The sequence below is a fragment of the Clupea harengus genome, chromosome 24, assembly GCF_900700415.2.
Source record: "Clupea harengus chromosome 24, Ch_v2.0.2, whole genome shotgun sequence".
NCBI classification, from domain to species: Eukaryota; Metazoa; Chordata; class Actinopteri; order Clupeiformes; family Clupeidae; genus Clupea; species Clupea harengus.
Genome location: NC_045175.1, coordinates 9,919,451 through 9,936,566, shown reverse-complemented (window position 1 = coordinate 9,936,566; position 17,116 = coordinate 9,919,451). Strand labels below are relative to the sequence as shown.

The 17,116-nt window shown below is 43.2% G+C and overlaps 1 protein-coding gene across 1 annotated transcript; it reads right to left on the bottom strand.

Moving 5' to 3' along the window:
• Positions 1-3,740: 3,740 nt before the first annotated feature.
• Positions 3,741-15,561, bottom strand: commd1 (copper metabolism (Murr1) domain containing 1). Its single transcript, XM_031562571.2, has 3 exons — positions 15,356-15,561; positions 14,484-14,774; positions 3,741-4,331 (listed from the first exon to the last, which is right to left on the bottom strand). The coding sequence occupies exons 1-3, from the start codon at positions 15,527-15,529 to the stop codon at positions 4,224-4,226; spliced, it is 573 nt and encodes a 190-aa protein (XP_031418431.1). The 5' UTR covers positions 15,530-15,561; the 3' UTR covers positions 3,741-4,223.
• Positions 15,562-17,116: the final 1,555 nt, after the last annotated feature.

Sequence of the window (17,116 nt, the reverse complement as noted above, 5' to 3'; positions counted from 1 at the left end):
TGGGGGGTGTTGGGGGGTCCATTGTGTAGCAGGAACAAAATACTGAGGATCAGGTGGGGGACAAGCTGCAGCCACCCCCCCAAGAAGGGCCCCTTATGCTAAACACACACACACACACCTAATGACTTGGTTTCAAATAAGCCCCTATGGGCTTGGTTTCAAAAGTCTGAATTCTTGAATGCAGGACAAAAGGCCACAGTTGCGTGGTTATTTATTTATGCTTCTCAGTTTTCTCTTAAATAAACCTTTGTGATACTTTGGACAATAGACCCACTGAAGATCCATCTAACCTGATGCCTCAACATAGCCCTGATGTTACCACGACTACCTTGTAGTTGGGTTTGTTGTTTTGTTTGTTTTTAAAGTACAAAATCATTTGATCATCAATGGGAGAAGGTGGCCTAGCCTGATGAAGTAAACATCATTTGACTGGTTTCATGGCCACCAAAAGGAACCAAAGATGTGTAATTCATTTTCCTTAAAGGTGTAGTCCTAGATTATAATGATTAAAATGTACACTTTTTGTCTCACCGTCCTCTAGCTGTACATTCTGTGTGTGCTAAAAAAAAACCTCCAGCGGTCGTAAACACTTCTAAACAAAGTGGCTCAACCGACCAACCCACTATCCCTGCCTATCAACAACGCTTCTTCAGGAGCACTGAAGGGAGGGGGTCAATCTTTCCTTTCTCCAGGACTTCAGGACTTGCCTTTAACGGAGTGATACACTGCCCCATCAGTGACAGTGGTAGGGAACTATTTTTAGCACAGCCAATGATGATCAGGAGTCCTTGCCCTGCCGAACACGTTGAACTTTGAACCCCCCAAGGCTGCCACTCCTTCAGTGCCCCCGCCCCCCCCCCGCTGTAGTGTGTGTGACCCTGCCTAGTTCCGCTGCTCTCAAACATCTCCTCATTGGTTAAGATAAGGTCTCACACATTGGTTTAAGTCTGTGAAATGATCTATTTGCGTAATCGACACACACACACACACGAATGCAAGGCCTAGCCAAAGGTTAGGCTACCACCCCCAGACTATTTTACATTGTTTTACAATGACCAGAGTTGTTGCTATATTTATATTCCCAGTATCATGTACTGGTAGAGAAAATGCATTCAAAGTGATGCTTAGTCATGATCACACAGAGTCAAAACCCTTTGCAGTGAATGCGGGTGCCGTGTTTGAAATTAAACTGATCTTTGTTTCCATACCTGTCCGTGAGACCAAGGATGAACTAGTTTCACGTGAGCTAGGCCACATGGGTCCAAGAGCCCTCTTCAAAGCCGGCCAGACTAATGCCTGAACAAAACAAGTTCACACCTTCAGGATGGTAGGTTAGGTTTTTCTTTCGGTGTGTGTGTGTGGCTGCACCTGTGTCACAGGTGTAAGGTTCCACTACTCGGGTGTCAGGGATGTCGCCAGACACCACCTGAAAACACATTACCATTCCGTGAAATCTCTCCTGTCTCACGAGCGTCTCCAGACCCAGCTCACGTTTCCCGTTAGCGGGGGTGAATGACCCGGAAATTCTGCCTTGTTATGACAGGAAGACCCAACATTAAAAGAGCCACTGAGAAAGCACTTCAGTGACTGCCAGTAACGACCAAATAAAGGTTAATCATTTATCAGTTCACAGTGATTATGATCTATGATGTCACGCCCCTGTGCACCCCCAGTGGCCTTGCATTGGCAGTGCAACAGCCTTTGGATGGTGCGTGGGCATACAGCCTTTGGGTGGTGCGTGGGCATTATTTAAGCCTTTGGGTGGTGCGTGGGCATTATTTAAGCCTTTGGGTGGTGCGTGGGCATACAGCCTTTGGGTGGTGCGTGGGCATTATTTAAGCCTTTGGGTGGTGCGTAGGCATTATTTAAGCCTTTGGGTGGTGCGTGGGCATTATTTAAGCCTTTGGGTGGTGCGTGGGCATACAGCCTTTGGTTGGTGCGTGGGCATACAGCCTTTGGTTGGTGCGTGGGCATTATTTAAGCCTTTGGGTGGTGCGTGGGCATACAGCCTTTGGGTGGTGCGTGGGCATTATTTAAGCCATTCGGTTTGCCTACAGAAGGGGCTCGCATTCTCACCATGCTTTTGGGGCTGCTGCTCACTATGAGTTTTTTATCCCCTAGATCTCAAGTCTATTTATTTATTCATTGAAATAATCCCATATTTTTGTAAACTCTGTGGTCGGTCTCTGTTGTCACAATGTGAAGTGTCCAACTTGTGCACTGATTCAGGTATACCATACACCAGCCAATCAGGAGAGCCTCCTTCCTAACCCACGGCCATTTGACACATATGTATTTTGCATAGTTTAAGACAAAGCTAAGAATATGTATATATATATATATATATACATACATATCAATGCATAGCAATGTATAGCATCAGCAGGTAGAACAAGAAAACAGCAACCTTTGTTTTAAATATATATATATATAAAACAAAGGTTGCTGTTTTCTTGTGTAATGTTCTACCTGCTGATGCTATACATTGATTCATGCCGGTCACAAATGAGTTCCACCTCTCTTACAAGCTAACCTGTGCTCCCTCTCCTTCACACGGGCTCACTTATTTTTATCTTTTATTATTTTTATTTTAAAGATGGTATCAATGGTGACAACCAGGTGTGGTCTGCTAAGTATCCACAACAAACAGTGGACATGCCCACTAAACCATGTCACACACCGTCACCACCACTCTCGAAACAACCTCAAACCTTTAGAGTAGACACTACAAACATGTTCCTACCCAGTCATCTGCGAAAACCAGTCGCTCTGCTTTCTATCAGTTGTGTGTCTCCAGTCTGACTCAGACACACCCGAATGCTGTTGTCCTGCACCACCACACCCCCTCCTTTCTACAGTGTACACCACCTCCCTGTTTACACCCAACACTGACCAGCTGAGAACGGGGTTGTGTTACGTACTTCTGCCTTGGGCTGCTCATCACTTGGGAAAACATTACTGCCATTTAACAGTGTTGGTGTAATGTGGCCATCAAAAGGAAACAGAGAGAAATGAAAGGTTAGAAAGGTCGTTCGAAAAAGCCCTTTTTCTAGTGTTAGAAATGGATCTTTTGTCGGCGGCAAGCGGCCATTAACTGATGTTTCTCTGCGATACTGCAAGGCCTTATCTTAAACCCATTAGGACTAAAAGCTGCAAGTGCCGTTATATTGGATGTTGTGAGCTTTGCGATCATTTTCTTTCTAATATCTTCACTGCTTCAGGAAAGACCGCTCCCCCCCGCCCTCCCTCCCTCCAAAACGTCTGAGCCACTAAACCATGACTCAGCACTTTTGGGCTGGCTCATCAAAGCCCACATGCTTCTCATTTGCCTCAGTGAGGCGTTGCACGAGTCACACAGCTCTTAATGGTAAACTGACATGCCATGGTAACACTAACATACCAAAAGATGGTGTGTGTGTGTGTGTGTGTGTGTGTGTGTGTGTGTGAGAGAGTGTGTGTTTATGTATGTGTGTGTGGGTGGGTGTCTGAATGTCTCCATAAGTGTGGGTAGGTGGTCAGGTTAGGGTTAGAAACAGAGACCAGAACCACTGCCTCAGAGAGAGACAGCCAAATGACGGCTGGAAAAATGAACTCAAATGATAACGGGGCCTTTAAACGGATTAGCGTCCTGAAACACAAGTATGGATCAGATCTGATAGTGCAGTGATTCAATTGTAGAGCCTGGTGGAGGAAACAAATGGAGACTCATAAACTGGGAGACAGAGAAGAGGGCGCCATGGTAACTTGGTTAAGACTGTTTATGCCTAGTATGAAAAACAGCACAAAAAAGGCGTCCAAAAGATATGGCATATTTTGCAGAAGTTACAACAAGTATGTGCTGAAAGCAAGTGCTGGAGTCTGGACATTAGCGTGCAAGATGCACAACAAGCAAACACACACACACACACACACGCTCGCACACACACTTCCTTATAAGGAATGCATATACAAACACTGAAACACTCAGGCTTAAACACACACACACACACACACACACACACACACACACACACAACACATACACCCAAAAGACAAACATGCTCACACCCAAACACACACAGACATGCCAAAAAGCATCCAAACACATAATGGCATCTACACACACACACACACACACACAAGGCAAGACTATGATTAGATCACATACTCCGCTCTTTACAGAAGCAAAAAAAAACATGAATCACACTCACACACACACACACACACACACACACACACACAAACTAGCTTTTGTTGACGATACTGTCGATGCTCTCCTGGATCTCGGCCATCTTCTTCAGCACCTGGTTCACCTTCACCTCATCAAACTCTAAACACACAAAGTCAGAGTCCTGCAGGAGAAAACACACAAGAAAGAGAGAGAGAGAGCGAAAGAAAGAGAGAGAGAGAGAGAGAGCGAGCGAGAGAGAGCGAAAGAAAGAGAGAGAGAAAGAAAGAGAGAGAGCGAAAGAAAGAGAGAGAGGAAGCGAAAGAGAGAGAGAGAGAGAGAAAGAAAGAGAGAGAGAGAGAGAGAGAGAGAGGGGATAGGGAGAGAGAGAGAGAGAGGGAGAGAGAGGGGAGGATGGGTTAGTATATCTTTATTTGTATATACTACAACATCTTTATAGCCTTAAAAGCAAGTTAAGGTCATCCATTAGCCTAATCTAGCCTGAATCAGCGAAAATAAAGTTCTTCCAAGGAAGCTCAAAAGGTGAGGCTGCCAAGACCTCCATGTCTTTGCACACAGAATCAGCTGTAGAACAGTCTCCGTATAGGGAGAACCAAATTAAGACCTCGATCAGCTTTAGAACAGTCTCCGTATAGGGAGAACCAAATTAAGACCTCGATCAGCTTTAGAACAGTCTCCGTATAGGGAGAACCAAATTAAGACCTCGATCAGCTTTAGAACAGTCTCCGTATAGGGAGTACCAAATGCAGACTTATAGCTGCCGCTAATCAATAATAACCCTAATCAATTATACAACTTCTACTGCTCTGCCGTGGCTGCTATTAAGGTATTTCTAGTCATTATTCTTAACCAGGCTGTTTATGTCTATCATTCTAAACATTTTCAGAAGAATTTTTTTTCATGTATTTATTTTCTGTCTGTCCGTCTTTCCTCCTTTCTTTCTCTCTACGCAGGCGAGCCACGGCGCATTCAGGACAAACTTCGCTCAAGACCGTAGACAGTAGTGCTCTCGATGTCAGACGCTCTCGAGGGAGGGAGAGACGGAGAGTGGGAAAACGAGCTCGCTACGTCTCTCACACTGAACAAGTTCTGGCTCTCTCGTCATCTGGGTTAGACCGTCCCCGGTGTTTTCAAGGGTATCCTGACGACCCAGATCTGCATGCCAACGGGACTCGCAACACACAATACACTCACCCAGACAAATACAAAGACGGGCAGGTTTGGTGACTTATTGTCATGGAAACAGGCTCTGTGCGACACAAAGATGCAAAATACAAAACACACACACGCAAACAAATACAATACACACACACCCACAAACAAATACAAACCACTCACACACACAAACAAAGCAACTCATGCATGCAATACTGTCAGGGATGAGAACAAATTATGAGAAAAAAAGCAACACACACACGGACGCGCGCACACACACACACACACACACACACACACCACCCACACACACACACAATGATAATGGTACCTAATTCATCTTTTGTGAAATGATGGCTCTCATCTCCATGCTTTCTACATTTCGCTGGTCAATAATTCAGTCTGGCCATACCTAGGGCCAGTGTGGTCTGCTAATGCAGGCACTAACAGGAGATGCCACGAGAGCCAACATAAAGAGCAATAACACATAAAAGGAACTGTGGTGAGCCTTAAGAGGTTCCTTCAATGATTGGTGGAAATGGGAGACAGAGGATGAGAGTGATACACAGTGGGGAATAATCTCGTTATTTTTGGCTCCAGTATTTCTATATATATTTAGTGTTTGTAAGCAGAGAAATACTTTTAAGGCATCTGAATGGTACATGGACTGCAATTGCCCTAGGGTGGCTAGCAGTGGCTAGCAATTGGCTATGCTAGCCACTGTTCCGAAAGTTCACACAAAAGGCATCAAATTGTTTACTGCCGACCTGGTCCAGAGGCTGGGGAAGGTTCAGACTCTTGAAGGACACTGACAGTAAATCAGGTGAAACACAGCACCCTGCAGTGAGGGAGTCTTGGGCCATTTTGTTTATTTTAATAAACCTCTGAAGGAGAGGCGACGCCTAGTTGGTTTAGCCAATATTTGCACTTCCAATTTCAGCTTCACAATGTACACAGCTTCACATTGTGTTTAGCTTACTTCAACACAGAATTTCAACCCTTCTGTTTTTAATAGCTTTGTGACGAGCATTCCCAGTCGTCAATAGCAGCAATCCTGTCCGGGTACGCTCCACCTTCAACCTCTTCCGCACACGTCTCTCTGTCATATACTCACTTAAAATCCCAGACGGCTCTTCAATCTCCATTAACGGAGCACTCTGAGATCAACCACATTCACTTCACAATGATTTAATATTTCATGACCTCTTGATATGTTCCATTCAGATGCAGAGGGGGGAAAAAACATAAGAGGAAAAAAAAAGTGCCACTCAGATCAGTTGCCATCACAACCATCTCCATCACCTATCTAATGCTATCAAGTTAAATACTGTCAAGGCTTTTTCCAACAGAGGAAAAAAAAAGATTAAAAAAATTATCCAGTACACATATCAGTTGCCATGACATCCATCCATCTAATGAGACTTAATGGTGTTATCGCCTCGGGGGTATCAGCTAATTGATGGATGAGACCCTACAGCCCAACAGCTGATGCCCTCTGCTAACACTACTGACGTTTCCTCTATGGTGGCCACTCTCACTACAGGCCAACAGCTGATGCCCTCTGCTAACGCTACTGTCGTTTCCTCTATGGTGGCCACTCTCACTACAGGCCAACAGCTGATGCCCTCTGCTAACGCTACTCTCGTTTCCTCTATGGTGGCCACTCTCACTACAGGCCAACAGCTGATGCCCTCTGCTAACGCTACTCTCGTTTCCTCTATGGTGGCCACTCTCACTACAGGCCAACAGCTGATGCCCTCTGCTAACGCTACTCTCGTTTCCTCTATGGTGGCCACTCTCACTACAGGCCAACAGCTGATGCCCTCTGCTAACGCTACTGTCGTTTCCTCCATGGGGTCCACTCTCACAAGGGCAGAGTGGGGGCCAGCTGTGGACTAAGCAGCAATAAGGAGTTTTGGTCTAAAACTAGCAAGCAGACTTAAACTAGCAACCAGACTAAAACTAGAAACCAGACTAAAACTAGCAACCAAACTTAAACTAGCAACCAGGCTAAAACTAGCAACCAGGCTAAAACTAGCAACCAAACTTAAACTAGCAACCAGACTAAAACTAGCAACCAAACTTAAACTAGCAACCAGACTAAAACAAACAACCAGACTAAAACTAGCAACGGGCATGAAAACCCCTCACAAACAAAAGTGTCTTTTGATATGATATCATTCATGATGTCGTGCTGTAAAAGCTTTCTTTGTGTGGTGCTCCATTCTGACCACAGAACTACGGTGCCTAGCACACAGACGGCTAGTGGGAAAGAGAGGCGTGTTTGTCTGTCCTTCACACGACCATATACCATCAAAGTTAATTTGAAGATGATACTGTTCTAGATTATTTATATGCCTTAACATTTATTTTTTATTAAAACGAATCGAGACTTAGAACTGGAGAAGTTGGTATACTGGTGAGACTTAATTACAGCATAATAAAGCCGAGGTTGTTCCGGGGGCATCTAACCGGAACTTTCTTGGCACCAACTTTGACAAAGATAGTAAGCTCATCTCATTTCCCATTTGCCACACATAACGGTGTTGGTAACCTATCATGAAGGTTACTATTGTCTTCTGGCCTTACGCTAGTCAAGGGACTCCTTGTATATAAGCTCTTGCCTTCAGAGAGAATGAGAAAAAAGGGAAAACAAAAACTTAACTCGGAACATACATGAGTCACTTTTTAAGGGTGGAGAGACTCGATGGCTTTTTCACCTAATGCATTAAAGGATTAGGTCCTTGATTCTGTAACAACTTAAAGGAATGTTCTTAGCCAATAATGACTGATGATAATTGTAAGATGAAATTTCTATAACAATACCAAAACTAATTGCCTATATATATTTAAAAAAGCATACCTCAAAAAGTGGCAAATTATTGCATAATGTTGCTTTAATATGCTACCACACACACACACACACACACACTTTATCAATAAGGTGATTTAGCCGAGGAAAGAAGAGCCCTTGTTATATCATGATTCGGGTCAGACTCTTTGTACACACTCTGCAATCTGTTAAGTGTGTTGAATGTGGCTTGTGTTTGTTTTAGAACATATGACAGAATACACATCACTGGCGATAAGGAAATGACATGATTTGTTTACACTACCCTGACAGAGTAGGCTTTATTTACTGTGACTGGTGTTAATATTTTGTTACACCTTCCAGTATATTAAATCATATTTCTCTGCAGGGTAAAAAAATGGTTGTTGATGTATCTGAATCTATTTGGTTATGTCATTATTAATGAATTAATTAATCATAATTAGAGATAATGATACAATGTGGTGAGAGGCATTATAAAAATACCTCATTTTGATCCATCACAGCACCCACTGCAGTCAATATGTTGCATGTAGCATCTCAGCCTCACTTCAGGCCAGTTCACACTGCAAACGATAACTATAATGATACTAAATAAATAAATATAATGAAAACTAAATCACTAGGAGCATCCACACTGAACAACAATAAGGTCCTGCCTTATTTTATTGCAGGCACGAGCAGCAGCTGTCCAGAATCCATGAAATTTGATTGGCTGGGAATGTTTCTATCGTTCAACAAAATCGATTTGAAAGTGACGCCTGATATTGTGCTTTCATGTGATTTTGATTGGCTGTGAATGTTTCTATCGTTCACAGAATCGATTTAAAAAGTGACACCTGATATTGTGGTTTCATGTGGTTATCGTTTAAGTTATCGTTGGCAGTGTGAACCGTCACCTGAGCACAACAAATGTTTGAATGCTGCTCTAGACTAGAATCAACGGTCACAGTCGTCTCGTAAAATAAGGTCACTGGAATTGAAAGAGAAACTGTTCAGACAGACAGACAGACAGACAGACAGACAGACAGACAGACAGACAGACAGACAGACAGACAGACAGACATATTCCAACCTGAACATTCAGATCCCAATAAAACAGATAGAGTGAAACTGTTGGTTAAGCCAGGTGTTTTATCTCTCTCTCTCTCTCTCTCTCTCTCCCTCTCCTTTTCCCTCCCTCTTCTCTCGCTCGCTCCCTCTCGGCACACTCTGTTTTATTGGCGTGTAAATGAGATGGAACCGATCACTAAATATCTGGTCTTCTGCAAACACGAGCAGGACGGATAGGTATGCGTTTATACAAGCTAGGCCTAACACAAAACTGAACCAAACACTTTGTCTGCCAGACAGACAGACAGACAGACAGACAGAGACAGACAGACAGAGACAGACAGACAGACAGGTTACAGCTAATACTAAAACCTATAATTCAGCCCTCCTTACTACTCCATCTTAAATCAAAAAATTGAACATCCTAGTGTTTCCATGCACACTCATATTTTTACACACACACACACACACACACACACACACACACACACAGAGATACGTTTGGATACTATCTTGCTACATAGCTCACTTTGCAAGCCTTGTGTTTGCAGAACAAACAGTTCTGCGCAGAGCATGTCAGGTGGAAATTTCCGACGGAATCGCTGTGCAATTTCCTGACAATCCCTTTTGGGCTGTAGGACCTGAGGAATGGTTTGTCAAAATATTACAAATAAAAGAGAGAGACAGAGACAGAGAGAGAGAGAGAAAAGAGAAAAGAGAAAAGAGAGCGAGAGAGAAAAGAGAGAGAGATGAATGGAATGGTGACAGGCACCATTCAGGCCCAAGCCGCAAGGTAGTAACGATACGGAATGCCATGCATTTAAATGTAACCACTACATGCAAGCATAGACTAAAACGCCTCAGTTAACTTGACTCAATCAAACTGGTCACCAGTCAATCTCAATCTCAATCAAAACCAATACTGGTGACCACCACCAATAGCACAGGTGGGCTAGTCAAGTTACACAACCATTTCTGTTCCTGAGAATTGACACTGACATCTATCACAGGAAATATTTAATCAGAAAATAGTTTCAGGGTATGCCTAAGGGCACCGTAACCAGAAAGACTGCAATCTGAGGAGGACTTTCTGTGCATTTGTCTCTGTGTGTTTGTGTGTGTGTGTGTGTGCATGCATGCGTGCGTGCAGAGAACACACTAGAAATCAAGCAGCAAGTGATTATCTGTTGACCCCTACAAGGGTTCCGTTTATTATGAACACATGCCCATATTTGTTTTGCATCAAGCAACGAAGCCTGTCATTATATTAAAACTGCAAGATTCATTATTCCTCAAATAAAAAAAAAAGCATACCTGCCACACAAACCTTAACAAAACCGCTATACATATTTTATGTTGTCAAAAGTTAGCATCTTTATAAAATAAACAGTCTACCAGAACAGAGTCACACAAATTGGAGTGGTGACCCAGTGTGTGGGCGTTCTGTTATAAAATGGCAAACCACATGGCAGCTGCCATGCACAATTAAGGAAGGGGGGGGGGGGGGGGGCAAGGGAGAGGGAGAATCTTGAGACAAAGGCTACAAAGGGGAACTAGCATTGGGGGAGGTAGAACCCAGAGACCTCAGGTAGAACACAGAGACCTCAGGTAGAACACAGAGACCTCAGGTAGAACACAGACACCTCAGGTAGACACACTGTTTAAGCTTGTTTCAAGACATTCTCGAAAAACACTCAACAACACAAAAAAAAGGACAAATACGGACTTGCCAGACAAAGAGGCAGGCCAACACAGCAACCACTTCACACAAACGCTAACGCACGTCTAAATCTTCCACTAAAGCATAGAGAGTAATGACTTTTAGCAGAGTCTTATCTCAAGTGCTTGCATGCTTGTTATCTTGTAACACTTGCCCTTGCTAGGAGGTGTGTCCATGACGACCAGTGCCTGCCTCTAAACATGCAGCAGGGAGAGTGGACACTGGCTCCACGCTAGACGGAGGATGAGAAAACCCTAAAGGTTAAAAGCCCCCTGAAACCCAGCCTGACTGGAGAGGGCTTACTACGAACAGGTCTGGGGTCAGCCAGTCGTCTGCTATGACCCGGCCCGTAGGATGCCAATATGAAATGGAGATCGATAAGAGGGGTTCTACAAAAAACGGTGCGGCAGGTCAATTTGGCTTAAATGCCATGGAAGCACCTATGGCCATTTTCAATGCAGGAATAACTGTACCTACAAAAGAGCCAAAGTTCACATAAGAATAACTATACCTACAAAAGAGCTCAAGTTTATGTAGATAAATAAATGAGTGACCCTTAAATTAGTGCCCACATATCAACACAAAACACAACAGAAGCAGAACACAAAGTCAAAAACTGGCGCAGACTAGTCTCCGGGATATCTAGTTGTGATGCGAGATTTGAGATTTGAATCAGGTTGCGAGTTCTGTGTCAACACTAATCATGTGGTGTGCATTTCCAAGTCTCCGACGAAGGACAGGTTTACACACCTGACAGCCACGTAGTGTGAACTGGGAGGGCGGTCTGTGACTCAAAAGGCGTGCAGTCTATAAAGGGTGTTTACTTGATCCTGCCCATGAGCCACCCAAAGGCTGGACCACAGCTGCATCAAGGCCAATCACACAACTAACACACAGCTTGAACCCCAATTACCCAATGGGAGGGGAGCTTTAAAGGTGCAGGCCTTAATTATAAACCATAGGGAGAGCTAAACTATTCCCTTGCTGTCTTTCCAGTGTGTGTGCTCAAAACGTAAATAAATAAAATAATAATAATAGCCGTAGCCTGGCTCTGTAAATAGAAAACAAAGAGGCTCGGCCAGAGCCACAGACATTGCTTCAGGAGCACAGAAGGAAGCGTCTTAAAACTGAATTAGCCAATGGGAACAGGGCTTTAAAAAAAATCAGCCAATGGAAGCTGGGCTTCAAACCTAATTAGCCAATAGCTGCGGACCTTATCAGACTGATCAGGCATCAGCAAAAAAAATGAATTTTTATCTGGGAAGACAGAAGGTTATTGAAAAGGGAAAAGGTAAAATATGGGTGAAGTTTGTACATGAGGAATGTTTCATTTTGCATTAGCAAACAGTGGAAGATACTATGTATGATTAATGGTCAACTAAGCTCGCTCTTTAATACATAATAACCATGTTCAAAGGACAACAAAGTCCTGTTCTTGACCACTAGGTTGGAAACAAGGGGAAGTGTATAGATATGGTGTCTGCCCAACACCCAATCATAGTACAGTAACCAACTGCTGAACAAAAACAAACAAAAAACATGCCTTTGAGCTTAGATAAGTCTTTTAAATATACAAACACCTCTGGATTACTACCGTACTATAAGCATCCTCTGTGTGTGAGTGTGTGTGTGTGTGTGTGTGTGTGTGTGTCAGTATCATCTATTCAAATCAAAATGGTTCATCCAGAGTGTCTACTATTTGACCACAAGGTGCAGTCTATTTGTGTGACTTTCAGAAAGGCAATAAAGTTGTGAATTTAGAATTTAGATATGAACTTGTTATATGTACCAACCACAGAGCAGAGTCGAGCACGGGTGAACTCATGCAAGGAAATGTTACTAGAGTGTATGAAAGTTTAAAGAACTAATAAATAAATAAGATAAATACAAATAAATAAGAACTTGGAGTAATCCTAGGCAATAGTTTTAAACATTGAACTACTCTCTGTTTGCATCTGAGTGGCAAAAGCTAGAATGTTAGCCTGTGAGGAAAACTAAAATGGCATATTTGCTTAGGGAAAACACCAAAACACCTTCACTGTCAAGGCCATTTGCAGAGAAAAATTGACTGATTGTTTCTGCGAAGCTCCATGTCATATTTTTCAAATACTTCTTTCATGGAAATCGTTCTTGGAACCCAGCCTATCAGAGGGTGAGAAACCCGACCAAAAACCCACCCAGAAGTCTTTATCAGGCCCTACCAAACCAACGCATACCGCGTAACAGGAGCTCTGTGCCAAGTCTTCCAACTGTCTGTCTGACAAGGGAGCATGACAAATGCTGCATAAGTACGTATTAGGCAGAACAACCCATACATTATTCAGACTCCAGACTGACAGACGTGGAAATGCAGACAGGAAGTGATGAAGTGGAGATGATGTCACAAAGACCGCTCAGAGAACGAATAGAACTTTGTCCTCATGCTCATGTTCTGGATTCTATGCAGACCTTTGAATTGTGCTTTGGTTCGGTCACCAAAGAATTGGCTCATTACCCATGCAATAGCTTATGTTTAGACAACAGCGACAAGGCACACTAGAAATATGCAAATTACAGACAGAGGCAGGACGCGTATAACTGTCCATATCTCAGAATGTAACAGAACTGATACTTGCATGTGACATTGAGAGGTTTGGCTGTTGTGGGAAGTCCCCAACCAATTTGAAGATGGAAACATAAAAAAGAAATATATATATATATATATGCACATTTTAATCCATCATACTTAGGCCATGTTACACAGCATATAGCAGACACAGCCAGGTAAACTTCTGAAGGCTATGGGAAGTCAACTTTGCCACCATGCCTGCCGTAATAATGGGTAATAAATGTGTGGATAAAATTAGTCTACCACATTCTTGTCCCTCGCCTGCTTAGTTTATGATTAGCCGTCAAGCTGGAAAACAATATGTGACCTGACGGGCAATAACGTCAGTCGGGTCCATTTGATCACGAGCGCGATTGGTCCCACACAGAAATTATCTAAGGATGCGTTTCCACAAAAGCAGTGTTGCATTACAACCTGTGTCACAAGAGATAGTAATCAGAACGATAGCCAAAGCACAGCTAATCTTTAGAAGAACATTCATTATCCCTACAGATAACTAGACTAGGGGAAAAAATCTTGTAGTTCATTATGGCATAGCTTTATATCATTATGACAGCTTTATATCATTATGCCACAGATTTATATCATTATGACATAGATTTATATCATTATGACATAGCTTTCCCCAGTCAAGCCCTTCAGCCTGCTGTCAATTAGCAACAACTGATTTGGAACCATGGTAATGAAGGTCTCTCAGTTCTGCTCCTGTAGCACGATATGCTTGAAGCCAATATTCTCAGACACCACCAATATCCTCACTAGGATCCTCAATACTCGAGATGAGTCACCTTTGGTGTGGTGGCTCAAGCAGGTGTAGCCGTACGAGAGACGCACATAACTCTCTCTCTCTCTCTCTCTCTCTCTCTCTCTCTCTCCCCTCCCCTTTTTCTTTTCAAACATTTGTCTCTCCCTCCCGTCCAGTCCCGTCCCTTCCCCTCCTCCTCCTCACCTCCCCTTGCCTGCCCAGCTCCAGCTCCACTAGGGCCACAGCGTTCCCAGAGGGCTCCCCGCGGCTGCTGGCCGTCTGCACGTCCACTCTCCAGCTCAGGCCCCGGAGGCCCGGCTCCCAGCGGCTCTGGCCCACCAGGCTCTCCCGGATGCGGGCTCGGTGGCTCTTCCAGAAGCGGGACAGGGCGGCCGCCTGCTCGGCGCTCACACCCCCCGAGCCCCCCTGCTTCCTGGTCTGGGCGGTGAGGAAGGCCTCCAGCTGAGCCTGGTCCATGTCTGCAGAGGCGATGGACTAGGGGAGGAGGGGGTGGGTGAGACAGAGATGGATGAGAGAATGTGAGAGGAGGGGTGGAGAAATGCAGGAAGGAGAGGTGAGACAGCAGGAAATAAAATGTACCGTACAACTTTTACAATAACAATACAGTACGTTGTTTGTGAGTATGCGGACTCCACTGCCCTCTTGTGCTTGTACTCAGTAGACTACCTAACTAGTCATCGACACAAGTCCCTCATTCTAAATCTAACTACATTTACAGGTTTTGGAAGCAAACATCGCTCCAACATTATTTGAGGGACCCACAACGCCTTCTAAAGATAAGTCGCCTTTCAGACTACAGTTATCTGCGACCTTCTTGAACTGGATACGTAAAATATAACGTTAACGTAGGCTAGAGGTGTGTCGAAAACATCCGCTATGAAATTGTGCGAGTACAAGTGATTAGCAACAGGCTTCATAAGTATTTAAAGCTTCATAAAGCTATCCGTTGTACTGCAATATAGTAAACTAGCCTAGTTTATGGTGCAGACTCATCCAATTAATGTTATCGTTTCAAAACCTGGGGAAAGGAGTCAACCAACAGCTTGCCAAATCACCTTTACAAGACTTTTCATTTTTTCGTGCAAAGCGTGGAATTCTTCTGGAGACAGATCAGGATAAAGTTCATTTTTCAGCAGGTCCTCAGTTATTTCCGATTTGTTGTAATAAATCTTTTGTGCGATGCCATTTAATAAACCATTCAGCGACTTCACAGTGTCTGCGTCTGCCATGTTGAATGTTGACTCTTAAGTCACGTTACCTTGGTCATGTGAGCTACAAGCACATATCAAAATAAGAGTCGTGGACGCGTATAGAATAGAATCGTGTCCACGGTGAACATGAGACGCGCCTAATACAGTAGGCCTATGTGCAGGCACGCACACCCTACAAATACATGTATTATTACAGTGCATGAAATGCCCTGTATTGTTATTCCTAGGCTTCTTATTCTTCTTCTTATTACAGTGCATGAAATGCCCTGTATTGTTATCCAAACTTTTCTTATTCTTATTACAGTGCATGAAATGCCCTGTATTGTTATTCCTAGGCTTCTTATTCTTCTTCTTCTTATTATTCTCTTTACCGACTTCTGCGCTTAATTCAGCTTGAACCGCTTAACGTAGAAACTTCGTTCAAACTTTGCTGCATAGGTCTTCTAAACGACACTTATGCTATGTATTTTTCATTTGTCTAAACGTTATACTTTTTAAGATATTAAATAAAAACGGATACAAATTTTCCCATTGACTTACATTGGGCCATTATGACATCATAATAGGGTCATTAAACTGGCTTGCACCTGTGCTTCACTGACACCTGCGCCAAGGTTCCAAGGCTCCTCTTCTCTCTGTCCCTCTCCATTCAACTGTATAACTAGGAATATTATTATTTCCTTCTTCCACTCTTCTTTCCTTCTTCCACTCTCCTTTCCTTTCTTCTTTCCTTCTTCTACTCTTCTTTTCTTTCTTCACTCTTCTTTCCTTCTTCCACTCTTCTTTCCTTTCTTCTTTCTTTTCTTCTTCCACTCTTCTTTCCTTTCTTCACTCTTCTTTCCTTTCTTCTTTCCTTCTTTCACTCTTCTTTCTTTTCTTCTTTCCTTTCTTCACTCTTCTTTCCTTCATTCTTTCCTTCTTCCACTCTTCTTTCCTTCTTCCACTCTCCTTTCCTTTCTTCACTCTTTCTTCCTTTCTTCTTTCCTTCTTTTACTCTTCTTTCCTTTCTTCTTTCACTCTTCTTTCTTTTCTTCTTCCTTTCTTAACTTTTGCATTTCATGCACTGGTATTTCCTTCAGGAAATGCATTTTCTAGTTATTCTTTTTACCTTTTTCTGCGCTTAATTCAGCTCGAACCGCTTAACGTAGAAACTTCGTTCAAACTTTGTCGCGTAGGTCTTGTAAAGGACACTTATGCTATGTATTTTTCATTTTCTAAACTTTATACTTTTTTAAGATATAAAGAAAAAACTAATACAATTTCTCCCATTGACTTACATTGGGCCATTATGACATCATAATAGGGTCTTTAAACTGGCTTGCACCTGTGCTTCACTGACACCCGCGCCAAGGTTCCAAGGCTCCTCTTCTCTCTGTCCCTCTCCATTCAACTGTATAACTAGGAATATTATTCTTTCCTTCTTCCACTCTTCTTCTTTCGTTCTTCCACTCTTCTTTCCTTCTTCCACTCTCCTTTCCTTTCTTCTTTCCTTCTTCCACTCTTCTTTCCTTCTTCTACTCTTCTTTTCTTTCTTCACTCTTCTTTCCTTCTTCCACTCTTCTTTCCTTCTTCTACTCTTCTTTCCTTTCTTCACTCTTCTTTCTT

Coding starts and splice junctions, on each gene's coding strand:
- commd1 (XM_031562571.2), bottom strand. CDS start 15,529: ATGGCAGACGCAGACACTGTGAAGTCGCTGAATGGTTTATTAAATGGC. Junction 14,775..15,355: donor AAATGAAAAGTCTTGTAAAG/GTGATTTGGCAA, acceptor CTCCTCCCCTAG/TCCATCGCCTCTGCAGACAT. Junction 4,332..14,483: donor AGCTGGGCAGGCAAGGGGAG/GTGAGGAGGAGG, acceptor TTTCTCCTGCAG/GACTCTGACTTTGTGTGTTT.